Source organism: Oryctolagus cuniculus, chromosome 10 (genome assembly GCF_051225735.1).
Source record: "Oryctolagus cuniculus isolate XC-2025 breed Fujian yellow rabbit chromosome 10, ASM5122573v1, whole genome shotgun sequence".
NCBI classification, from domain to species: domain Eukaryota; kingdom Metazoa; phylum Chordata; class Mammalia; order Lagomorpha; family Leporidae; genus Oryctolagus; species Oryctolagus cuniculus.
Window position 1 is genome coordinate 106,622,307 of NC_142876.1, and position 25,868 is coordinate 106,648,174.

The 25,868-nt window shown below is 40.4% G+C and overlaps 1 protein-coding gene and 2 long non-coding RNA genes across 9 annotated transcripts in view; 2 read left to right on the plus strand and 1 right to left on the minus strand.

The window, feature by feature from the left end:
• Window positions 1–4,077, plus strand: part of LOC103349146 (uncharacterized) — a 31,853-nt gene extending 27,776 nt beyond the window's left edge. Inside the window, exons 4-5 of the long non-coding RNA XR_016214897.1 lie at window positions 371–532; window positions 1,429–4,077. This is a non-coding gene — a long non-coding RNA (uncharacterized LOC103349146). The remainder of the gene's footprint in view (window positions 1–370; window positions 533–1,428) is intronic.
• Window positions 1–25,868, minus strand: part of NKTR (natural killer cell triggering receptor) — a 47,102-nt gene that overhangs the window by 4,000 nt on the left and 17,234 nt on the right. For 3 of the 7 annotated variants that reach the window (XM_008260248.5, XM_070050971.2, XM_070050970.1), the window contains 10 exons: window positions 17,665–17,694; window positions 17,008–17,153; window positions 15,053–15,275; window positions 14,451–14,606; window positions 10,738–10,825; window positions 10,023–10,168; window positions 4,935–7,823; window positions 1,689–1,784; window positions 1,019–1,075; window positions 444–548 (listed from right to left, as the gene is read on the minus strand). In XM_008260248.5, the coding sequence (XP_008258470.1) occupies window positions 444–548; window positions 1,019–1,075; window positions 1,689–1,784; window positions 4,935–7,823; window positions 10,023–10,168; window positions 10,738–10,825; window positions 14,451–14,606; window positions 15,053–15,275; window positions 17,008–17,153; window positions 17,665–17,694 (3,936 nt within the window). Of the gene's footprint in view, window positions 1–443; window positions 549–1,018; window positions 1,076–1,688; window positions 1,785–4,934; window positions 7,824–10,022; window positions 10,169–10,737; window positions 10,826–14,450; window positions 14,607–15,052; window positions 15,276–17,007; window positions 17,154–17,664; window positions 17,695–20,576; window positions 20,605–25,868 lie in introns of those variants that run through there. The other 4 variants (XM_008260249.5, XM_089306471.1, XM_089306472.1 and 1 more) reach the window with 4 other exon arrangements.
• LOC138844117 (uncharacterized) lies at window positions 15,122–18,855 on the plus strand. Its single transcript, XR_016214898.1, has 2 exons — window positions 15,122–15,243; window positions 16,927–18,855. It is a non-coding gene; the product is annotated as an uncharacterized LOC138844117 (long non-coding RNA).

Below are 25,868 nucleotides of genomic sequence, written 5' to 3' on the forward strand. Positions count from 1 at the left end.
AGTGACCGTAACGACTTCTGCAGTAGCCAAACTATGTTACCTAAAACATGTAATACATACATGCATTTTCCTAAATAACGGAGATACAAACCTCAATCCTGCTGACACAAATAATTATGATACTTCATAAAGTGACAAACTGGCTATTTTGAGCAAGTAGCCCTATTTAAGGAAGTGGGTCATGGTTTGGGTGCCCCCCATTCCTTCCAAAAAAGATATCTGTCTGTGGACATGTGAATACTGAAAACCTCAAGTCGGAATAACAATTACCAATAAACAATGCCTGGCAACTCTTAATACAAAGGCCACATATAGTAACTGCCTGTGGGCTGCTGGAATTCAAAACTTAAAGAAGTATTTCTGTTTTCAGGCTACCAGCATCAAGTCAGCACTTCACAATAAGCACCCACAGTGGCCTACAGAGCCCTAAGAGGGAGACCTACCTGGACCGCCTGTTGTAACTTCTACTTCGGTGGTAACTGTCACTCCTCTGACTTCGACTTCGACTCCGACTCCTGCTATAGTAGCTGTCGTAAGTATAGGACCTGCTTTAACAACAACAGCACATGTTACATTTTCCCATTTAAACATTCATAGGTTGCATGTCTTTTTAGGATTTGAAGAGGGTCCTAGCTTACAACACGGGCACTATCTGACAAAGTGGGAAGAGCTGCATGGCAAGTACTGGAAACACTGAACAAGTGCCCACATGAGACTTACATGGTACATAGAAAAATGTTAACTGACTCAGTTTCTCACTGAATCTGGGAGTTAATAGGCAGTTTTATTCAATGAACACCTCTCATTACAATCTGACACTGTCATTTTTGACAGTGCAACACGATGGACCAACAGACAAAAACTGTCAAAAAGACCTCATTCAGAAGGGGTATGATTTCAGGAGACAAATACATGCATTTAAGCTAATCAATGAGACATAACACTTTCAGGTAAGAATCTGTAACACTAGGCCTTTCCATTGTGCCTGCACAGGAGGTTCCCTAACCCCTGTGCGTACCTGGACCGACTGTGGGGATCATACGAGCTGCTCCTAGATCGGCTCCTGCTGGACGTCCTAGAATCAATCACATGAAGGACCATCATCTTATGGGGCAGGGCAAAACAGGCTCTATCAAACATCTAGACACTTGTCCATCAAAGTGAAAATACAGCACAATCCCACAGCTATGTATTTGTTTTCAGATGAAAGATTTATTGGAGTTTTAAAAAAAGCCTACTAGGTTCCAGAAGATGAAGTGTTATGAGGACCTTCCGGGATGCATATAAAGGAAGTCATGGGGAGGCTGGGCGGGGAGAGGGTGGTCTGCAGGGGTGGGACGCAGTGGCAAACACCTCAGAGGCCAATGAGGGAAAGAAGCTGGGGAAGTGGCAGCTGGGGTCACCCTCTACCTCACTTCCTCCTCTCAGGGCTTCTGGACCATCTTCCTATCCTGACCTCTAACCCCAGTCAAGAGGTGACTGCGGAGAGGAACTCAGGCTAAGCATGAGCCTCTCGCTAGCATTCCTCACTCTGGTAAGATCCCGTCCCGGCAACAGCAGGAAGAGCTAGGTGAGAAAACAGGCCAGTCAACGACGCAGGGCTCTTCTCCCTGGCTCCCCCACGGCACCTGCACAGCCCTGAGTGCAGATGAGCTGCAGACCACGGTGCGGGCGGGGCACAAGCTCACCTGTGGCTTTTGTAACTGCGGTAGGAACTGCTCCGGCTTCTGCTTCGGCCTCTGCTGTACCACCCTCGGCTCCGACTTCTGGAGTAGCTTCTTGACCTACAGTTAACACGAGTGAAACCACGTAACTACAGGAATTTACCTACAGTTCAAATCTGTTGCTGGCAGTGCAGGGAAGGAAGACACTCCCACAGGAAAGCTGTCTCAAACTCCTCATGGTGGCTATGAGGTGAGAGATGAGGAGGCAACCTGGAAACCAGCACGGTTTCAAGCAAACAGAATGAAATAAAAGCTGGTACAGGTATCCTGATAGGAGCCCTATTTGTAACACTGAAAGAGGAAAGGAGACAAATCTCCAGGAATGGTAGAATGGGGTAAGGCACAGACTTAAGACGACAGATTCTAAAGCAGGAAAATGAACCACAGCTATGTGTATCAACAGAGACATACTCTCTAGAGCACAACGTTGAGTGAAAAACACAAATGGAGCACATCTATACATTTAAATGACTTTATTTTTAGAAAGTTCTAAAATATGCAAAAATAACTTCATACAACATCTGTGGTAAAACTAGAAACACAATGAAATTCTAACAAAAGTTTAGCATAATGGTAGTCTACAATAGATTTCACCAGTTCATCAAAGCCTTTTCATATCTGGTTTTTTTCTTTTTTTTAAAAAAAAGATTTTATTTATTTATTTGACAGGCAGAGTTACAGACAGTGAGAGAGAGAGAGAGAGAGAGAGAGAGAGAGAGAGGTCTTCCTTCCATTGGTTCACTCCCCAAATGGCTGCAACGGCTGGAGCTGCGCCGATCCGAAGCCAGGATCCAGGTGCTTCTTCCTGGTCTCCCATGTGGGTGCAGGGGCCCAAGCACCTGGGCCATCCTCCACTGCTTCCCCAGGCCACAGGAGAGAGCTGGATCAGAAGAGGAGCAGCCAGGATACGAACTGGCGCCCATATGGGATGCTGGCTCCACAGGCAGAGGATTAACTAAGTGAGCCATGGCGCCGGCCCCCATATCTGGTTTCCAAAAATACCTTAACCGTTCATTATTTATATCTAATAAAATAAATGTAGAAAGGAAGCACTCCCTTGGTTCCCCCCACCCCCCACTGCTTTAGCCAAGCCCTTCAGGAACAGGGCCACGCAGTCGGGAAGAGCTCTGTGAGGAGCAGCATGGTAGGTCTGACTCAGTACACACTTAAGTTTTGGGAGCCATGGCCTGCTTCTAGTGGGTCTGCGTGAGAATGAACACATTATGTTTTAAAAAGGTTCTAGTCATTTACTCAACCCAACATTACAGAGCCAGACCTCGTGATATGACTGCAATTCCTGACTCCATGGACTTCACAGCCTAGTAGCGGGGGGTGAGACCCAGGCACAGGCAACCAAAAAGGGAAGTTGGGCAGTGTCCAGGCTTAGCCATCGCAGCCTACTACCAAGCTAGCTGCATAGCTTAGAGAAATTCCTTAGCCTTTCTATGTCTCACTCTCTTCATTTATAAAATTAAATACCACCCACTCCAAAGGCAGGCGTTAAGAAAGCTAAAAGGAGGGTGGCCAGCATCACCAACAGCTCCAGGCTGACTGGGTATAAATGGTAAGCAAACCAGAGCAGGCAACTTCTTTGAGCAATAGGAACTCAGAGAGACAAGGGCCAGAACTCACCAGCTTTCTGTGGCTATTGGGGTCTAGGCAGGAAGAAGAGCCAACTAACAAGGCATAAAGTGGTCTGAGAGGTATGGGGAGTGCTAGTAGAGCCTTCCAGAAGGATGAGGGCCTTGCAGAAGCACCTAAAAACCTCTGTCAGCTGGGTAAGATGTGGGGAGGGAAGGCACAGGAGACAGCAAGCAAGCTACTGAGAAGTGAATGGGAGACAGTTACCACAGATGGCATGTGGTGGCTCCTTTTTTAATAAGTCCGGGTTAGGAAAAAGCTAGTAAATGATTCCTACTGTATTTTAAATCCAACTGATTAAAAGTACAATTTAACCAGGGATATGAGTAGTTAAGAGTTAGGGTAAAACCATAAGCTGTTCTCAAGGGAGAGAATGCAGGGCCGGTGTTGTGGAGCAGAAGGTTAAGTAGCCGCCATGACACCGCCATCTCATATAAGCACTGGTTCCAGTCCTGGCTGCTGCTCCACTTCTGATGCATCTTCCTGCTGATGCACCTGGGAAAGCAGTGCAAGATGGTCCAAGGACCTGGGTCCCTGCTACCCATGTGGGAGACCTGGATTAAGCTCCTGGCTCCTGCCCAGCCCTGCTGCCCTGGCAGCTGTAGTCATTTTGGGAGTAAACCAGTGTATGGAAGGTCAATCTCTCTCTCTTCATTCTAGCTCTGCCTTTCAAGTAAACATGCACATATTAAAAAAAAAAAAAAAAAAAAAGGAAAGGGAAAAACAGGAAAGAACACAACACAACTACTTGCCACCACCACCAGTTTTGTTTGGGTTTTGTCCTGTGCTTAACTGTCCAGTCTATACTGATGAGAGATGCAGCTTTAACAACACCAAGCAATCCAAAGGTGAATAGCTGGGAGCTGGCACTGTGGTGCAGTGTGTTAACGTCATGGCCTGCAGCGCCAGCATCCCATATGGGTGCCAGTTTGAGTCCCAGCTGCCTCACTTCCCATCCAGTTTCTTGCTAATGCTCCTGGGAAAGCAGCGGAAAATGGCCCAAATCCTTGGGTCCTTGCACCCACGTAAGAGACCTGGAGGAAGCTTCTGGCTCCATGCTTCAGCCTGGACCACCCTGATCACTGTGGCCATTTGGGGAGTAAACCAGCAGATGGAAGATCTCTCTCTCTCTCTTTCTGTGTCTCTCCTTTCTCTGTAACTCTTTCAAATAAGTAAATACATCTTAAAAAAAAAAAAAAAAAAGGATGAACATCTGGATTAATGAACTCTAAATCCTGCATGTTCTGTAAATTCAGGATTACTTTGATTGCCAAAGCAAGCAGGCTCATTCCTTTAAAGAAAGAAAACCTGCCACCTGTCATGGTAATTCACTTCTACTGCTGGAGAGCTTGATGTCACAGCAACAGCTTTTAAAACTGAGCCCTAATGTCTGCTTCTGAAATCCCCACTCCCCACGTCCTCAATCTCCTCCCTGGGTCACACAGAACAACACTTCTCATTCCATTAAGATATTTGGAAATAGTGATCTTGTCTCTAGCTCCGACTTTCTTTCAAGCTACATAATAACAGACTTTCCTGAGGAGAAAAAAGGAAAGAGAATCTGCTCACCGATAAGAAGACGTGGAACTTCTTGATCGACTTCTTGAATGACTGTAGGAGACAGACCTTGTCCTGTGCCTTGATTGGGTTTCCGATTGACTTCGAGATCTGCTTGGGCTCCTTGACTGGCTATCACCATCCCGACTGGGCGTCTGCTCATCACTTGAACTCTCCTGATTTCTTGGCCTCCGGTTTAAGCGGGCTGTCTTTCTTACTTCATCAAAGAGAGACCCAGGGCGAACTTTATTTTTGCTCTTAATTTCTATTCTCAAGCCCTGTGGCTTCATTTCGGGCACAGCAGTCAATGTTTTAACATCCACGGCACTGGAAGTCATAGCAGTAGGTGCTAGCACGTTGCCCACCCCTTGCAAGGGCTTCCATTTGTTATCCGGGAGGTGGGCCTGGCTCTTCTCGGCCTCCTCCTTCTTGCCAGTCTTTTCTGCTGCGTTGCCCAAAGCGGCAGGGCTGCTGTCCTGTTTCTCTGCCTCCCCCACCGCTTTGCTCTCAGACATGCTGCTTTCCTCTTTCACCCCCTCTGCTTCAGCACGGTCCCTCTGCACATCCTGCTTCAGAACGGCACTCCTCTCTGGGCTGTCCAGCCCTGGGTCTCCCAGAGGGGAAGCCCCCTCTCCCTTGGCTGGGGAACTCCGCTCAGGCGTGCAAATCTCCATGTTGTCGTCTGTTTGAAGCACGTCCTCCACGCCGCTCGGGGCACTTCTCTCACTCTGCGGGATGTCTGGGGGAGAACTGGCTGCATTTCCCTCCGCAGTTCCAGCACTGGGAGAAACGCGGGGTTTGCTATCATCTTTAGGAAGCTGGTCACGATCAGATGCAACAGCCGCTGTGCCACAGTTACCTGAAAGGTTGCCCTCATCACAGGATTTCTTAGTTTTCGGAGGATTATCTTTTATGGTTTCGCTGTTGTCACAAACATGTTTTTTCTCTTCAGACTCCTGGGTAACTTGCTTTTCATTAATCTCCTCTTCCTCCTCTTCACCAAATTCTAGTGGAGGCTGCCAGTGAAATGCTTGTTTGCGCTTTGGAGCCTTGTGCTTTTTCTCTTTTTTCCCTTTCAATTTCTCTTTCAGTTTTTTGGTGTGTTCCCGTTTAAGATTTTCCTTTGACCCACGCTTATGCTTCCGTGTCTTTCCTTTATTGTTTTCTGAATCGGAATAGGAGTCGTCAGAATCAGAAGTTGATGACCGCTGTTTGCTTGGTTTCCAAACACCATTACCGTCAGGCAGTGAAGTGTTTGCTGAAGACTTTGTTGTGGGTTTGGCTTTGATGTGAACTTCGCTCACCTCAGACTCAGAATCTGATGTGGCCTCCCCTTCTTCCTTATCAGAAGACGGCCGGGAGTCGTTCTTATTCTTTCTGGTTACATCTCGCTCTGAATTAGATTCCGAGTCCCATTTGCTCCCAGCATAATTCTTCCTTTTGGGCTTGCTGCCATTTCTAAAGTGGTCAGAAACACTCTCTTTCAAGGTCCTTTTTCTTGACCGAGAGCATTCTCGCTCGGGCTTAGATTTCTCTTCATCTCTGTTTTTCTGTTTATTAGTGGCTATTTCCATTTTGCCCTTTTTCTCTTTGTCCTGGGCTGACTGTGCAGCGTGAACACTTGACTGCTCACTGTCTGAAGAATAATCTAAAGATGACCTACTTTCACTATACTTTCTCTGACATGAGGATTTGTTTCTGCCTCTGATATATTTATTGCCATGTGTCTTTTCAGAACTGCTGCTGTACCTTTTATGTGAAGTGTGTCTTTTCCCAGTGGATCTAAATTTCCTCTTGGCTCGTCTTCTGTCCTCACTGCTAACAGAAGTGTATGAAGATGATCTGCTACACCGTGAATGATCGCTGTACTTACTTCGTGAACGAGATCTAGACGATGGGGACCTGGACCTTGAAGGTGAACTAGCTGGACTACGTGACCTGGTGTATGATCTGGAATACGATCTACTCCTGGAAGACCTGCTCCTGGACCCTGGCGAACTTTCTGAACTTCTATCACTGTATTTCGAATAAGCACTCCGATCGCTTTCAGAATTCTTTTCTCTTTTATGGTAGGATGATGAACTACCAGTCTCTTTAATATTTGCTAAGCTATAAGTGCTCTGTATGGGCAGCAAATGGGTTGTTTTAGCTTTCATTTCCTGAATTCGCTCATAAGATGGCTTCCAGGGCTTCTGTCCAGGCTTCCATCTTGAAGGAGGGGGACTATCACTCAATGGTATTACAGGAATATTTTCTGCCACCACTGGCTGCACCACAACGTTTTCATTTGGTGGCACTGTTGCTCTTAAAGGTTCTGTTTTAACTGGTTTGTTTTCACTTAACTGAGAAATTGTTCTCCTTGGTGACTTGGAGGCTGTCCTTTGGTGCTCTGACTTGGAACTAGATCTGGACTTGGATTTACTTGGAGAACGTGATGAGGACTTTGATGCAGTCCTTGATCTTGAGCTTCCTCTAGAGTAAGATCGTGAGTGAGATTTCGATCTGTAGGAGTCTCTGCTGGAACGCGTCGAGGAGCTCTGGTCATCCTTATCAGATTTGGACCAGTCCCTCTTTGACGAGCGATGAGATGATAATGAAGAGGAACGAGACCGCCTTTCTCTATCACAAGAGGATTTCATTCTTCGAGTGGAAGACTTGGAGGACTCTATGTCAGATGGTACAACAATCCTCCTTTTCTTCATCTGTTTGTGTCTTCTGCAGTGTTTCTGCTTTTTTGTTTTCTTCTTATGCTTGACCTTTTTCTCTTTTCTGCGTTTTTTATGGTGACCATCAGAGTGTCTTGCTGTACTAACATCAGAATAATATCCGTTATAGGACCATGATCGGGATCTCTGGGACAAGCTTCTGTCATCCCATCGGCTTGAGCAGGGATCACTTAACCTATAGAAAAGGACACAATATGCATGCAGTTACTTATAAGCAAGTTTTCAAAGACTTAAAGCACATCTCTTTTTTTTTTTTTTTTTTTTTGACAGGCAGAGTGGACAGTGAGAGACAGAGACAGAGAGAAAGGTCTTCCTTTGCCGTTGGTTCACCCTCCAATGGCCACCGCGCTGCAGCCGGCGCACCGCACTGATCCAATGGCAGGAGCCAGGTGCTTCTCCTGGTCTCCCATGGGGTGCAGGGCCCAAGTACTTGGGCCATCCTCCACTGCACTCCCGGGCCACAGCAGAGAACTGGACTGGAAGAGGGGCAACCAGGACACAATCCGGCGCCCCGACCGGGACTAGAACCCGGTATGCCGGCGCCACAAGGTGGAGGATTAGCCTAGTGAGCCGCAGCGCCGGCTGCACATCTCTTATTAACAGAGTACTTGACATCATCAACATCATTAGCACACACAGGAAGCAGGAATCAGTTAAGGCCTTCTCTTGATCTGATACTTTCAGAGACACACACTGAAGAGATTCACTTACAATTCTTTTTCAAAGCTAAGCAAAGAATTCAAATGTAATAAGAAAATGTTTTAGAAAACCAAAACAACTCATCACAAAAGCACTGACTACTACTGAGCTCACGGCTGGGATCTGCTTATAACCTTTGCCTCCAAGAGGAATTTTTGAGGGATAGTAATACTGAGTTCTCAGTCAATTTCGTCGATCTCCAGAAACAAGAATGGTGCCTGAATCATGTTTTAAGAGAAGCCTCTTTCTCTTGTGAAGCTAGCATGTCTGCCCGTTTTCTCTGCATTTCACAGGGGTGATCACAATTTATCCCTAAGCTGTAGTTAAACTACTTAAAACAAAAACTGAAGAAGAAAATTCATGACAACAGATGAAAACATTACCTGGGAGTCCTCAGCATCAGAGTCTAAGCTACTTCCCCATAGCACATGGACATCTTTTCCTCCTTCCAATTTCACCCCAGCGAAAAAGAAAATTCTACCATGAAGGATTACATAGGGCCCCAATGAGGTATGTTTCACCAGCTACTCTGGGGCCAGCCCCATTCCTAAAATAGCTATTCAACTGTGGGGTGTCCCTGAGGGTAAGAGAGTGGACCTTTCTGAAGAAGCAATAGTCCTTGGAGCCAGAAGTTAACACATACACGGGGTACAGGTTCTCCTATCTGCCTATTAACTGATTCATTACTAACACACCTGGCTAGGAAAAAATCTGCTAAATAACTTTTAAATCCTGACTATTGGCCGGCGCCGCGGCTCACTAGGCTAATCTTCTGCCTGTGGCACCAGCACCCTGGGTTATAGTCCCGGTCGGGGCGCCGGATTCTGTCCCAGTTGCCCCTCTTCCAGGCCAGCTCTCTGCTGTGGCCCGGGAAGGCAGTGGAGGATGGCCCAAGTGCTTGGGCCCTGCACCCGCATGGGAGACTAGGAGGAAGCACCTGGCTCCTGGCTTCAGACTGGTGCAGTGCGCCGGCCATAGCGGCCATTTGGTGGGGGTGAACCAACGGAAGGAAGACCTTTCTCTCTGTCTCTCTCTCTCTCACTAACTCTGCCAGTCCAAAAAAAAAAAAAAAAAAAAAAAAAAAAAAAAAAATCCTGACTATTTCTAAAATTGGGTAAGAGAACTTCAAAAGAGTGAATAGGCTTTTTAGTTTCTTTTCTTTTCTTTTTTTTTTTTTTTGACAGAGAGAGACAGAGAGAAAGGTCTTCCTTCCGTTGGTTCACCCCCAAAATGGCCGCTATGGCTGGCGCACTGCACCAGTCTGAAGCCAGGAGCCGGGTGCTTCCTCCTAGTCTCCCATGCGGGTGCAGGGCCCAAGTATTTGGGCCATCCTCCACTGCCTTCCCGGGCCACAGCAGAGAGCTGGACTGGAAAAGGGGCAACTGGGACAGAATCCGGCACCCTGACCGGGACTAGAACCCGGGGTGCCGGTGCCGCAGGCGGAGGATTAGCCAAGTGAGCCACAGCACCGGCAGCTTTTAGTTTCTGTGAGGGGGAAACAACATTTTCTACCTAGTTATCAACAACATCACCAAGTATTTTCAAATGCATTCCCTTTGGGCACATTCTAATTCTGACTGTAAATCATTAATGAAAAATCCAAAATTAAGTCTCTAGTCCCAGGGCACAGAGAAAGCAGCAGACACAGGCTGGTGCCTGTTCTCAAAGCTCTTACTTATCTCCTTTACTCCACTTCTCTCCACTTGGTGGCCTGTACGCCCTCAACCGCTGCATTTCTGCTTTCCAGTGTGGAGGAGTTTCACTGCTGTCATCGTCATCTGATTCAGAGCAGGACCTTGACCTTGGAGGTGTGTGATAGCGCTTCAGAAACAAAGAAACAGCCATTTTAAAAATGCTTCTATAAATCTGTATATATGAAATACAATAAACTTGTACATCTTAAATAAATTTTTTTCAAAAAGAAAAAAAAATGCTTCTAGATTACAGTCTTATAGGACACAGTTAGACTAAAAAATCCAATCTGAGATCCCATCAAAGGGAATTATTCAAGTAACAAAAGGATGGTATGAAGTTACTTCAAACACAATGGATTAAAAGGTATTCACCTGTAATCCCACATGAAACTGCCTCTTCAAATTCCTAATAGCCATATTCATTAGCCTAAGGTCTCTCAAAAGACTCATTAAATGTTTCATCCTTTTATTTCCTAATGAAACCCATTTAAACACAGTAGTAAACTTTAATGTAACAGAAGTATCTGCTACCTCATAACTTTGGAAAATATAACTAGTTCCTTCAACAGATTTTGTATTCTACCTAAAACTAAAGCTAGGATAAAACTATAAAACTAAAGCTAAGATTTGTCTATATAGGTAAAAAAATTTTTTTACTGTTAAGTAATTTGAAAACAGAAGACTCTTAACACTTACAATTGTGCCCCTTCCTTTAATCTTCCGACCAGACTTGGACACAGATGGTTTCTGATCATTCACAACAGGTACAACATCAGGAATCTTCCTAGAAAAGATGGTGATGGAAATCAAAAATAAGCAAACGCTAGGCAGTTGTCTCAATGTTTAAATATAAAATTTACACCCTTATAATACACAGTACTTCATTTGTCCAACATTCCACATAACCACATTTTCTAAGCAAATCCTTTAAATGACAAAACTTAAACAAGTTAGCTAACTGGATAGAAATACAAGTTCATGATACTTGTATCTATCTTTTTAAGCATATTATCTTTACACAAAACTTGTCTTTCAAAACAGTGATTTCAAAGAGAACACTGATGCTTAACTGTATTTTGGCATTTACTCATTTATTATTTATTCATTTATTTTTACTTGAAATGCTGAACAACAGAGAGACAGAGACAGACAGACAGACACAGAGAGATCCTCCATCTCCTGGTTCATTCCTCAAAAGCATGCTGAAGTCAGAGCTGGGCCAGGCTGAAGCCAGAAGCCCAGAACTCCAGCTCAGTCTCCCACATGGGTGGCAGGGACTCAACTGCTCGAGCCATCAACCTGCTGCCTCCCAGGGTATGTATTAGTGGGAAGCTGGATCAGAAATGGAATGAGGACTCAAACGCAGGCACTTTCATATGGGATGTGGGTGTCTTAACTGCTGTGCCATTTTTAGCAGTGTGTCTCCCCCACTGTCCTGTACTCTTCACAGTCCTCCTTCAATGCTTTGAATCTGTGCCCTACTGAGTGAGTAATTCTAAGAATATGACTTTTGTGACACAGTCCTCCATGCATGGGAAGTCTCTTTGTACTCCAGTTTATTGGGTGTCATTATTATTAACATGCTGGCCAGCTTTTATTGGGCAAATACTATGTGTTGGGCATTCAGTTGCATTTTTATTTTTTTTTCAATTGTGGTAAAACATACAACATAAAATGTGCCATTCTAAATGAGTAATTGAGTAGTATTAATTATACTCACAATGCTGTGCAACCATCACCACTACCTTTCTAGAACCTAATGACCCCAGAGACTGTCTTCATTAAACACTAGCCCCCAGTCCCCTTCTCCCCAGCTTCTGGTAACCTGACATAAAGAAATTGTATGATAATTGGGTACTCCAGGAAGTCTGTAGAAAAACTAAATTTAAAGATAATTATTTTTCACAGACTTTCTGAAGACCCCTTGTATTTGTCTTTTTGCATCTGGCTAATTTCAAGAAGGGCAAAAATTTCCACATATGTTTTACTAATAAAATTCAACACGTAAAAATAAAAAATACTCTCATTTTTTGTAATACAGGTCTACTGAGAAGAATGGAATGGGAGGGTGGGCAGGTGAGGAACAACAATTATATAGGGTCCCAAGCTAATATTCTCTATTAAAACAGGTAATGTTAATGCTGCTCATCAGGTTATGCTGATCTGTAATGAGATTTTTATAGATGACCACAATGTGTAACACTTGAAATACTAAAGAGCTCTAATCATGCCACTGTGTACCCTATGAGTGAGTGAGTGAGGCACTAACAGTGCCACAAACAGCCTAAGAAAATATGTAAACAAATGGATGTGGCTAGGTTTCAATAAGACCTTATTTATGATAACACCAGTGTCTGCTAATAATTGATAGAATTAAAAAGGAGAGAACGACCCAACATGGGAAGTGGGATACACAGCAGACTCATAGAATGGCAAATGTCCTAAACAGCACTCTGGTCTCAGAATCAGCCCTTAAGGCATTCAGATCTGGCTAAAAAGCCCATGAGAGTTTCTCAGGCATGGAAAGCCAAGACACTGTGGCAAAAAATGACTTGAATGGAAAGATCTCTGGGAGTGAGATCCCAGTGGAAAGAACAGGCCTTCAAAGAAGGAGGTACCATTCTCTGAAGGGAGGAGAGAACTTTCACTTTGATTATGGCCTTGTCTAAATAAGGTTGGAGTTTGTGAACTCAAGAGGCTTCCATAGCCTTGGCAGCTCATGACAAGAGCCTCAGGTGATTACTGACATCATAAATAAGAGTGTCAATTGTTAAATCAACAACAGGAGTCACTGTGCACTTACTCCCCAAGTAGGATCTCTGTCCTTAATGTGTTATACTATGCAAATTAATGGTAAAACTAGTCTTCTAACAGTACTTTATACTTTGTGTTTCTGTGTGGGTGCAAACTGTTGAATCTTTACTTAGTATATATTAAGTTGATCTTCTGTATATAAAGATAATTAAAAATGAATCTTAATGAAGAATAGGATAGGAGAGGGAGTAGGAGATGGGATGGTTTGTGGGTGGGAGAGAGGTTATGGGGAGAAAAACTGCTATAATCCAAAAGTTGTACTATGGAAATTTATATTTATTAAATAAAAGTTTTCTAAAAAATTTTTTAAAAACTTTTGATTAAAAAAAGACCTTATTTATGGATACTAAATTTGAATTTCAAACAATCTTCATGTCACAAAATACTATTCTTCACTTGACTTTTCTCTCCCAAACATCTGAAAATATAAAGCATGCTTAGCTATGGATTGTAAAAAAAACACTCAGTGGGCCAAATTTTGTCCATGAACCATAGTTTGCTGACTTCTACCACTTTTGTGTTGTAATTATAAAAAAGAAAGGTAATTATCATGTTAAAACTATTAATTTAAGGATGCTTACCATTTCACAATAGCTTTTTAAAATCAGACAATATCAGGCTTTAAAAGTATTTAATGAACTATGTGGTTAACTATATGTAGAGACCTGATTATAAACAAAGACACTTAGGTAACCTCTCAGTTTCAGGATAATTCTTCACAGTGAACTTATCAATTACACCAGCCACATGGTATGTAGACTCAGTTTAATACACAAATACATTAAATACTGGGGCTGGCGCTGTGGCACAGCGGGTTAACGCTCTGGCATCCCATGTGGGTGCCAGTTCTAGACCCAGCTGCTCCACTTTCAATCCAGCTCTCTGCTATGGCCCGGGGAAGCAGTAGAAGATTGGCCCAAGTCCTTGGGCCCCTGCACCCACGTGAGAGACCTGGAAGAAGCTCCTGGCTCCTGGCTTTGGATCGACGCAGCTCCGGCCGTTGCGGCCAACTGGTAAGTGAACCATCGGATAGAAGACCTCTCTCTCTCTGCCTCTCCTCTCTCTGTGTAATTCTGACTTTCAAATAAATAAATAAATCTTTAAAAAAAATACATTAATACTATTTTGGGAACTAAATCTAAAACTATGCATTAGCTTTTCCAATGCAGGGAAGTTATCACTGAGCAAGTTAACATCAATATATTTATGATACTAAATTATATATCTAATCACCATGCAATTAATTTTGCACTATTCAAATGCGAACATATTTTATTACTCCATTAGAACAGAGTTCAATGAACTCTCTCCTCTGATAGCCAAAAACCTCACCCCTCTAATGAAAGGTCAAGGGAGCAATAAAATCATGAGATCAGTAATGGAATAGAACTCCAATGAGAACTTTTCCAGCCAGTTTGCCTGACTGCCTTTTACTGCCATAACAGGAGAATGATGGACGCATGTCATTCCGCAACCTCTGTCTCCCACAGTACCTCTCAAAATGCTCTGAAGGGGTCAAACTCAGCAAATGAGTGTGAAACTGCAATAAGCTGATGGCAACACCCAGCAGGGAAACACAGGCTCGGTCCACTCACGGTTCGGGTTCCACAGGGACGACAGGCACATCTCTTCTCAGTAAAAACCGGTTCTCAGGCACTGGAGGAATCTCTTCTGGACGGACCACCGGCTTTTCCCTTTTAGTACTTGAATCCACTGACTTTTTCCCATTGGTCTCACTCCTCTCACAGTAACTTAAAAAGACACACCAAGTTGCCAATTAAGATATGTACTGCTTGCATTTTGTAATAATAAAAGCACATAAAATTCACTATTGAAAATAATGCAAAACTACTGGTAGATTACAAGTCTCATTGGAAAGGGTTATACAATTTTTACAAAGGGAACAGAAAACATTAAGTCAGTGAAAAACTCAGTAGCGTAACTTTGATATGGAATTGACAAATGATCCCAACTTGAGGTTCAGGAATTACTATACCTGAAAATACATAAATGGTTGATATGAAATGCCTAAGCTACTCCTTGCTCTGCCAGATTTCAATTGAATTAGTCAAAAAATACTATCTTTTTTCAACACTAGGTTATAAAACTGAGTTGACAGCTATACATGGACTTTCCTCATTATTCCAGGGTGTTCATCTGTTTTTCAGCTAACACTACTTGAATGTTTCATACTCACCCTTTTGGGCTCACTATATGTTTACTTCTTGGCTCTTCTGAACTGCTTGCCTCCTTTCGTCTTTTTTTAGAATGTTTGACTTTTGGCCTCCTCTTATGTTTCCTCCTCCTGCTTCTCTCATGTTCAATTTCACTTTCTGAAGATGATTCTGAAGAGGAAGAGGAATTGGAAGAGGAATCCGAGTCTTCTGAGTGAGTTGGTTTCTTTCTTTTCTTCTCAAAAACTTTGAAGAAATATTAACAAAAATATTAGTAGTGGATTTCAGAGCCTACCTTTTAGACTAGAAAATGTGATTACTGAATATTGTAAAGCATGTTTTAGTTTTTAGCAAACTAAATATTGTACTTAAATGGATTTTTTCAAGTTGATAACATAATTGCTAGCAAGATTGTAAGGTAACAAAGACTTTGTCTTCATGAAGCCTATATTCTTGTTGGATCATATAAGAAAATAAATCATTCATAATAAGACAAATAACAGTTAAGACAGGAAAAAAAAAAAAAAAAGCCAAGTAAAGGAAATAGGGAGAGCAGGGGGTAGTAGAAGACATCACTTAAGAACAGATCTAGGCCGGCACCGCGGCTCACTAGGCTAATCCTCCGCCTTGCGGCGCCGGCACACTGGGTTCTAGTCCCATTCGGGGCGCCGGATTGTGTCCTGGTTGCCCCTCTTCCAGGCCAGCTCTCTGCTGTGGCCAGGGAGTGCAGTGGAGGATGGCCCAGGTCCTTGGGCCCTGCACCCCATGGGAGACCAGGAGAAGTACCTGGCTCCTGCCATCGGATCAGCGCGGTGCGCCGGCTGCGGCGGCCATTGGAGGGTGAATCAACGGCAAAAGGAAGACCTTTCTCTCTGTCTCTCTCTCTCACTGTCCACTCTGCCTGTCGAAAAAAAAAAAAAAAAAAAAAGGAGCAGATCTAGGGATGAAGCTGTGTAGCATAGTGGGCTACATCCCATACAGGCATCCCATATCGGCACTGGTTCAAGTCCCGGCTGCTCCTCTTCTGATCCAGCTCGCTGCTGGTGGCCTGAGAAAGCAGTAGAAGATGGCTCAAGTGCCTGGGCTCCTGCACCAGTATGGTAGACGTGGAAGAAGCTCCTGACTCCTGGCTTCAGATGGGCCCAGTTCCAGCCACTGCAGCCATTTGGGGACTGAACTAGCAGATGGAAGATCTCTCTCTCTGTAACTCTCTCAAATAAATAAATAAATAAATAAAAGAAGAAGAAGAAGAGAAAGAGATCTAAAAGGAAGTAAGACAGTCTAGGTAGATATGGCTTTTCTTTATTGTGTAGTTTTTTATTATTTAAAGAGAACAGATTTCATGCATTATAGGTACAGCTGGATATATCTTAATGGAGAGTGTCCCAAGAGTACAGTCTGCACAATGTCCCTGAGTGACTATCACGTCTGAGTAAAGGTCAATGTGGCTGGAAGGGTACCAGTGAGGTGGAAGTCAGTCATCAGAGAGTCAGGCCATCAAGAGCTGCTTTACAGACCACTGGAGAGATTCTGGCTTTGGCTGGTTGAGAAGGCAGCTCTTGGAGCAGGGTGACTTGGATATGAAACATAAGGGATCTCTCTGGTTGCTGTTAAGGACAGATCATAGAGGGCCAAGGATATCAGCAAAGATGTCAGTTAGGGGGCCACTGCTGCTCGGAAAAGATGAAAAGGGAGCAAAGATGGAAGAAGCAAGGTGAACAAGTATAAGCCTACTGCAAGAATCCAGGCATGAGACATGGGGGCTTGCAATCAGGCTGTTAGCAGGTGGAAGTAATAAGAGGTAGGATTTGACAAGATTTGCTGATGGCTTGGATATGAAGTATGACAGACAAGAATCAAGGGCTATGGCTACAGCACGAATATGCATTTTTTTCAGTACTGAAATCCAGTTAAGTTGCAGCCTTCAACAAGCTTGACACCTGCATCCTAGCTTCCTCTATCTCAGAAGAGTTCTTACCATCTTTGGTTGATTTCGCGGCAAGTACTCCACAGTCAATAACTCGCACATCTGCATAAGGTCTGCTGGCAGCATCAGTTTTCAGATTTTCAATTTGTTCAATTACTTCAAAACCAGAAATAACCAGTCCAAAGACAACGTGCACCCTTATCACAATAAAAATTCATGAAAGTTGGTTGATAATTAAGCTATGAACAGTAATTAAGACAAGTGTTATAAAAGACATGTCCATAGATATGAAAATAAAATCCAAGGATTTGATGTACAAAGCAACTAGAAGGGAATGAGAACTTGAAATCTGCTTCATAAAAGGAAAAAACTATTCAAACTGGGCCTCAGATTTTTGCCTTTAAAGCAATGGTTCTTCAGCATTTAGGCTACAGTGTCTGATAACCATCAGACTGCACTTGATACTCAGAAACTGTCCTGACAGGGACTCTCAAGCTGCATGAATACAGGTGAAAATCCCCTTCATTGCCTTAAGAGGTGTGTGGTCTCAAAACCATTGCTCACTGGAGTTCCGAAGGAAGACCCCTGGCTCCAAGAGATTAACCCAGACATCAAGAGTTCCCTGTGGAAAGCTCATCCATGGCCCAATCTATCTTTATGGATGGCCACCCAACAATTAACGCTAGGTAGTAAGAACAGGACACTTACCCATCCAGGTGTGGTGCAGGTTTTGTGGTACTGTGTAATAAATGTCAACACAAAGATGATGTCAAAAGTGATGTGTTCAGGTGAAGAGAGCAGAAGGGTTTAAACACGGCATGTAGAGAACAAAGAAGTAAAGATAAAAAGACAGGGGAAAAAATTAAACATGAGATACATCTAATCTCAAAACCACAAAAACAGCAATAGTCATTTTACTCACTTAACAAAGATCCTTAAGATTATAATGAATTAAAAATTAAAAAATGATCTCTATTAGACTATATACACATATGGAATAGACCAACTTATAAGCCATAAATATACAGCATAAATACACACTAAAATTACTCTGAAATCCAAAACAAACAAAAAAACAGAATCAAGCATAAAAAATTCAGAATATACCAGCATAATCAAATAAGAAAAAGCACCTAACATTTGCCCTATGGAAAGAGAAGTGTGATCAACACTTGCCCGCCCCCCACTTAAATGAGTTCTCTTTGTTATTTCCGATACTAAGTCAGTCTGCATCTGTAAGGCAAGCCAAGGAAGGAAGGACCCAGAAGTCCTCTTCTCAGAACTCCCTGTCCCTCTTCCTTCACTCCAGAGGAAGCTCTGCCACTCACGGCGATTCTGAAAATGTGACTGGGAGAAAATCTTCCATCTGTTTACATTCTGACAGCAAAGTAAGTAATGATAGGTGACTTTCTAGACTTCTTAAATTTCCATGGCCCAGAAAACATCCAACTGGTTTCTTCTCTAATCAAAAATTGTCAGATAATCACAAGCTTATGAAGCCTAGAGGGCACACCTAGTTAGGATATTTTGAACCCAAACACATTTTCCCATAGCATTTTCACAAATCTTCACATCATGTGAAATGCAATGGAAAAAATTAAAAAACGGGTCAGAATTATATGCCATTAGTACTTTGTGAGAATGAGATAGACATTTGAAAGACAGAAAAAAATCACTATCAGGCCATGTTAAAGTAGTCAATTGTACTAGAAGTTCTCAAATAAATGTTTATGTTCATTTTAACAATTCTAACACATGTAAATCTACAAAACACAATTTAACCTTCACAACAATGCTAATCTTTATTGTACAAGGAATTGTAACGCTTATACTTACTTTAAGAATATTCAGTTCTGTAAAAGGACTACAGAATTTTTAAAAATTAAAAATGTCAAGAAGTTCTAGAATTTTAAAGGAATCTTGAATTTAAAACCATAAGTCTCAAATATTCCTTAGATGATAGAGAAGTGGAAATTAAAGCCAGTGTAATTATAAAAATAAAAACAGGCAGCAAATTAAAAAAAAAAGAGAGAGAAAGAAAATCTAGCAAACTGGTGAGGCATTAATGCTTAAATCATTAAACTAGCACTCAAAAACTACCTTGGACAGTAATTTTTAAGACAGAAGTGTGCTTCCCATAATTACACAACTTTACCAAAGCACAGTGAAGTTAGTACATGAGCTAGACAGTGACTCCATTATATGAAAGATGTAAAGAGTGCTTTTAAAAAGGCAAAAATACTCTACAATGTGAGGATCAGCTTCAAATATGTAGAAATAAAAACAATGAATGATTTATTGATTAGTTCGATTTCTTCTCCTTTCTTGATCCTCTCTTCAGTATCTTGGTATTGGGGAAAGCCTACAGATTCTTCTAAAACACTCAGAGCCCAATTCAATTTGCCATCTTGGCTAATGGAATTTTGTAAAAACCACCTATGGCAAATATTTGGAGCAAATGGTACAAAGAACACTCTAGCTAACTGTGGTGATGCAGCAACAAACTACTTGAGACTCAGTTTGTTGATGGAATAGCTATCTCTATGACAGTCAAGCTTTGTTTTCAATGCAAGTGAAAACTGAAGAATAAACAAACGTGGTCTTTTATTGCAGTAGTGAAGAAAAATGAAGACAGGAATAACTCTATTCCAAAAACAACTTTCAGCCTGCCCATGGTGCCCAAACTGGTGTGAAAAATTTAATTTTATTAGTCACCCCTGAAATTCAGGATGCAGAAATAGAAATTTGTACTTTAACTGGGTTAGACTATGTATTAAGAATGCTGAAAGTATTTAACAAAAAGAAGCCCTCTGGAGTTCTCAGCCTATATTCCAGGATCAGAAATCCCAATAAAAAGCAGGCTCGCTGGCGTTAGGCTGACCCTAAACAGAGGACATTAACCACACGGGACTACAAAAGGGCAGGGGGAAATGATATGCTCAGTCTAGGCTAATAAAATGGGCACAGAGATCTCACGCCACTAACATTGTATTCATCTTTCAACACTACAAAGCTGTTTCAAGAACCGTGCAGTGGCGACACATACTCAGTAGTTAAGACCTGAAGAAGGCCAGAAACTGTAGGTTTATTCAAGTTTATTAAGAAACAATCACAAAGAACATTTCAATTTTAAAACCTTCCAATATTTACATTTCCATTTTCTCCTTAAATACACTGACTTTCCAGTTTTCCTCACCCTGGAATCTACTTTAAATCTAGTTCATTTAAACTTGAAAATCCTAGAAATTGGACAGTTTCAAGGTTATCCCCAAAACAATTCTACATTTGTATACCATTATCAGAGAAGCTTTTGGTTTTGTGCAGAAATTACTAATTCTGCACTGAAATGATATCTAAAATTATGATATAAAATATAACCTCATTCTCCCACCAGAAGATGTGTAGAAACTTGGTGGAAACAAGCCACTGAAATTAAAATATATTTTCCAGGATTAACGATCAGCAATAAAACACGCTTGTTTTACATGTATTGCTGCTACACAGATCAAGCAGAAAGCTTTTTTTCTTAAAATGTTTCAATGCACAAAACAACAGAATTAAAGAGATAAAGGCAAAGAAAGAGAGAGAGAGAGAGAGCCTTAAGAGTAATGAGACATTACCTTTGGAGCGCACGATGTAACACTCTTTCTGTAAATTTTACACAAAAATGGCAAGAAATAAATTGTAATACACTTTTAAGACAAGACTGAATCTATGTTTTAATATCAATATAACTTTGAAATTAAATATTTTCAAGTTTATGCAAAGCAAGAAAGCTTTTTAAAATGGAGGGCTCTAAATTTTCTTTCATATAGGATATTTATGTAGAGATGAGTAATGCTTAAGAGAAAGGCACTAATGTTAAAATAAGAACCTGTTCAAATTCTTAATACTGTAATACTAGAGTGCCAATAATTGCTAGCAACAAAACATTACACATCCTTTCACAAAACCCCAGAAACTAGCTAAGGCAACTAACATCTATCTCAAAAAGAGAATAATGTATCTTGAGTACATACATAAATATAAAAACCTGAATGCCCAGGAGAAGTTGAAACAAAAACCTCATTGGAAAAAAAACTGAGTTAAGATATTCAAACAAACAAAATTTCAAGATACTTTTTACTAGTTCATTTCAAATAGTTGAAGAATCTTTTCTCAGTTACACATCACAACAAACCACTTTCAGGAAGCAATGGGCAACTGAACTGTGTGGACTATGGTTACTGTTCACTGCCATTGCAGTCACTTTGAAACTGAACATGAAAATAAAAATAATAGAGCAGTAAAACTAGAATTCTAGGTAGCTTCTAGGAGGACAAAAAAGCAAGAGAGATGGAAGTATAGGAGTATGCTGTTAAATCGTGGCCACAGCATTTTCTTTTCCTGATTTCCCTGATTATGAATATATATTTTTTCAAACATTTTTAACTGTGTGAAATCTTAAACCTACCTATTACTACTACTCAGAGTAAAAACCCTATTATAACATGAACAAAATGCTTTGTAGGGAGTTTTGGACATATTCTTTAAATATTTAAAAACAAGCTTTAATTTCTCGTGAATGCACTGACACACCAACTGGTGTTACAAAAAGAACATAACGTTTGAAGTAATGCAGAGCTTTCAATGAATGTTGTGGAAAATAATTGACTCTAGGTGTAACATAGTACAGAGGGGAAAATAAAATAAAATGGTTTCTGTGTAATTTAGTCTTTAATGTGCAATTCTTTCCCTTCAACTCCTAAAACTACCACACTATAGGAAGAGGCACCAAATTATACAAAGTGCCGAAGCCCGTGTGAAAGCAAGAGAAACTAACCACATCTCTATGAGGCTCTATCTATATGGGTCCAAAGTCACCAGAAGATATGAGCTTGCTAAAATCCACCAAAAACACACACCACATGTAATTACATACAAAGTTTTTTCTGCGTTGCTAACTTACATGTCACATAACACAAAATATTCATAAGCCCTGTATGTGAAGGACAACACTGATACTCGGAGAACATCTTTGCTCATGAAAAAATGTGAAATTAGCATAGGAAGGTATTACCCAAAAAAGGGAAGGAAAAAATCAGGCTATTAACATTTGCTAGCATTTCTTCTCACACAAAGTTATGAAGATGTAAGTGGGAAAAGCATTTCCATCCCAAATCTACTTTTGCTACCCAAATATCAACACAGCTTTAGAAACTCATGAAAACCAAGCACCCCTCAACTCTTCATTGCTCTGAAACGATCAGCACTTGTCTCTTCCATTCAGGCAGTCTGATTCTTCAATGACATGAAACAACGTTGTATGTTCCCCCCAGCACTATCCTGTGTCCAACTTTTAAAATAAAATAAGCTTTTTGTTTTAAATTCCAAGTTTGACTTTTCCATATTATTTTGTTGTCTGATATTTTTTAACTTGACAGGGGCCAGTGACAGGGACTGTTCTCCAAAGGTTTGCAGGTCTCTCTATTCCTTACCAGTGACACTGAACCACACAGACTATTGCCCTACACCTGCTGCTCCTGATTTAGGCAAGAAGGGTCCAAAGCAAATTCTGAGGCACCTTTCAGACTGATAAGAATCAGGCAATGGTAATCATTTCCTTTAGGCAAGACAATGTCTGCATTAAAAAAAATCATCCCATATATTTAGAAACTTGGGACACCCTACAAAACACTTTAATGATCATATTTTCACACCAAAATTTTTATCTTTGAAAGTAGGGATAGATACTTTACAAAAAAAAAAGACAAAAACTAACTCAAGGTGCACAGAAATAAAATAAAACTAAAACCAAGGCTTCCTGACAGAAAGCTTAGCGTCCTTTTCCAGTATAGTTATTGAAGATAGTTATTAACTATCTACATAATCTTTTAAGTGACTACTTAATGTAATATCTTATCTTTTTGATGAATGTATATGAAAATTAGAGCCAGACTGAATAAACAAAAACTAAAGGAGAAAAAAATCATTTCTCCAAATGTCATTTATTTTCCAGCAAAATGCTTGATACTTCAGATATCTAATTAAAATAAATTGAGCAGGGTCATTAATAAAATTATGTAGCTTATATTTGTTCATCAGTTTTCTGGCTTTCAATTTCTGTAATTTATGAGCAAAATTCCTAGACCATGAACTTCCCATAGGTATTCCTTAGTTAGCATTATTTATAGACAAAAAGTTTTAATTAGATCATCTCTAAGTCCCTTTCCACTTTAAGACTTTGCAATCCTTTATTTCTTGTGGTTTTTTACTTGGTCTTAGACCTAAAAAATCAATAATAATAAGGACGAAACAAGTAAACACCAAATTAACTTGGTAACTTTGGGGTCTCAAGTCTTTAAATGCCTTCAAACATACTTCAGCCTAACAAACCATTTTCTCTTTAGTGATTCATACATCACTTCTTTCACATTTCCTGAACAGCACTACTTCAAAAAATAATCAGTTTTCTTCTATGTAAGCCCCCAAAAGCAAAATCATTATGCCAAATGTAACAATAGATATAAGCAATTATTATAAAAATTACAAATAGCTTTATAGAAGAAAATCTGATTTTTGTCACATACATAATACATAAAAGAAAGCAACATATCCAAAATTATGTTCAATAATAATAATGTATGCTTTAGGAAGTTTTAAAGTGTGTATGCAATATAGACACTTAACTAGTTAATGCACAAGGCACAGGACTTCTTGAGGGACATTTTACAAACACCCACACTAATGGTAACAAATTTACTCCTCAGGAAATCCAGAGTAACAGATAAAACTACCAATGCAATCTTGTCAAAGCATATTAAAAGTCCTTATTAATCTCATAAAGTAGAAACTATAAAAGCATTTTTTTTAGTTTACCATCCATTCTTATACTATCCTTTCTTTTTCAGATTCCGGAACCATTGTTCAAGCTGACAAAGGAGATGTGGTAGCATGAAAAAAGGCAGGAGTCAGCCATGGGAAATCATCAGTTAACTCTATGACCCTAAGAGCTATTATCTGTGATCATATACACAACCTGAGGATACTGCATTACACTTTCATCTCCGAAGGGATCGGGCCTTAAAAGACTCAGAATTTCAAACGTTTCTTTCATGGTCCATCATTTCTATCTTATGTATCCTTTCTATAAAACCAAGGATATGTTTTGCTCTAAAATGTGAATGTTAGACTTATCCTCCAACACATGGGGAATGTATTTGTAGCCAGCATAAAGAAAGTGCACAGGCACAAACACCTCTTTAAAAAAAGAGATGAGGGGATTTTGTGTGTGCAAACATGCTCAAATACTTCCCACACTGCTTTTAACAGCAAATGCTTTCCCAGAATAAATTTCAAACTAAAAGGAAAACATTTTCTTTTGACAGCAAGTTCATAGTGATTTTAGTGCCATCTACAGTTAGTTATGAAAATTCTAATTTGTTGATGCTAAAATTCTTCATTTGACAATCCTCTTCAAAAACAGTAGTCCAACTAGACCATGTATAAAACAGGAACAGCCTTTACAAAATATTCCTAGGAAATATTTAAGCAAGTGCTAAGTAACATAAAAATAAGATAACTTTATAAGATTTTTAAAGGAAAAATCTCATATACTGGATTTTAATTAATGTATGTAGGTATACTAGTTTTAGTTCTTAATATCTTATACACAAACTAATCTGTGTGCAATAATGGCAAGAAGCTGCCGTTACCTGATAACTCAAATGTTTAATGTACTGATATAAAAAAAAATCTAAAAGAAACTTTAGAGCCCTCAGATGGTAGCTTCTTGACCAATGAATCATAACTTTTTCATGTTCACAGTTCAGATAAGATTAAAAATGGAAACGGGAAATCTCAAAGAGTAAATAGCTTCTACACTGTTACTAGAAAAGACATTTTTGAAAAGCTTTCTACTTTTTAATGGCCCCTAAGAAGGTTAAGAATTAAAAAGTACTCTCATAAAGAAATATAATAACTAATATAACCTATGGGAACAACTGTTTTAGATCTTTTCCCTGTGTAATTCCACGTACAATTTTACATCAGTTTTCCATTTTTAGGACATTCTTAGGAACAGAATGTCCCTTATCTGAACTTTATCAGATCATGTAGGAAATCTATTTTTCAGACAGATTTAAAACCTGAGTTTTTTATGAATAATTCACTCCTTTAGAGACAGGGAAGCGCCATTCATACTCATCCATTCAGAAAGATGACAGGGAAAACTTTTTCTGATAAATCACAAATTAAATATTTCTTCAACATACATAGCGCAACTGAGATTTACTTCCGATCAAAAATATTAAACCTCACACTGGAAAATCCTCTTTCACATTTTATATGATGGGATCATAATAAAGTAAGGTTTTGAAACAGCTTTAGATAATAGTATATAACTAAAAGTATGCCAAAGGTCTTATTTAGAATTCTCAGATGAGAGAAGTTTCTGGTTGTGCATGCATGTACATGTAAAGAGGTTTACTTTTTAAAAAGAAAATTTAGCATTCTGAAATTCATGAGTGATAATCTCTTCATAAATTTTGGCAGATCTGACAGCAACATTGAGTTAATTCAATTATTCACAGAGACCTTGCTAAGTTTAAGTTTTTAAAAATGCTGGCTCAACAGCAAATCACGTATGTATCAGAAAATAATGGTACCTCTCTCAAAACTGGCTCAAAGAACAACAGTAAAAGGAAAACAACAACCATACAATAGTTTACTTAAACCAACTGCCTTTCATGCCAAGGGTACATCTGGTCCTAAACTATGAGCAATTTTTAAATTTTTAAATATTCAAGTTTATGTTCCAATACAACTTTGGTAAACTGAGTCCCAAAATTTGGTAAGGGCCAAACACAATTTTGTTCCTTATGATGACAGTTTATTTGGAAAATAATGTGTATCTTCAAAGTACATTTGCTAAG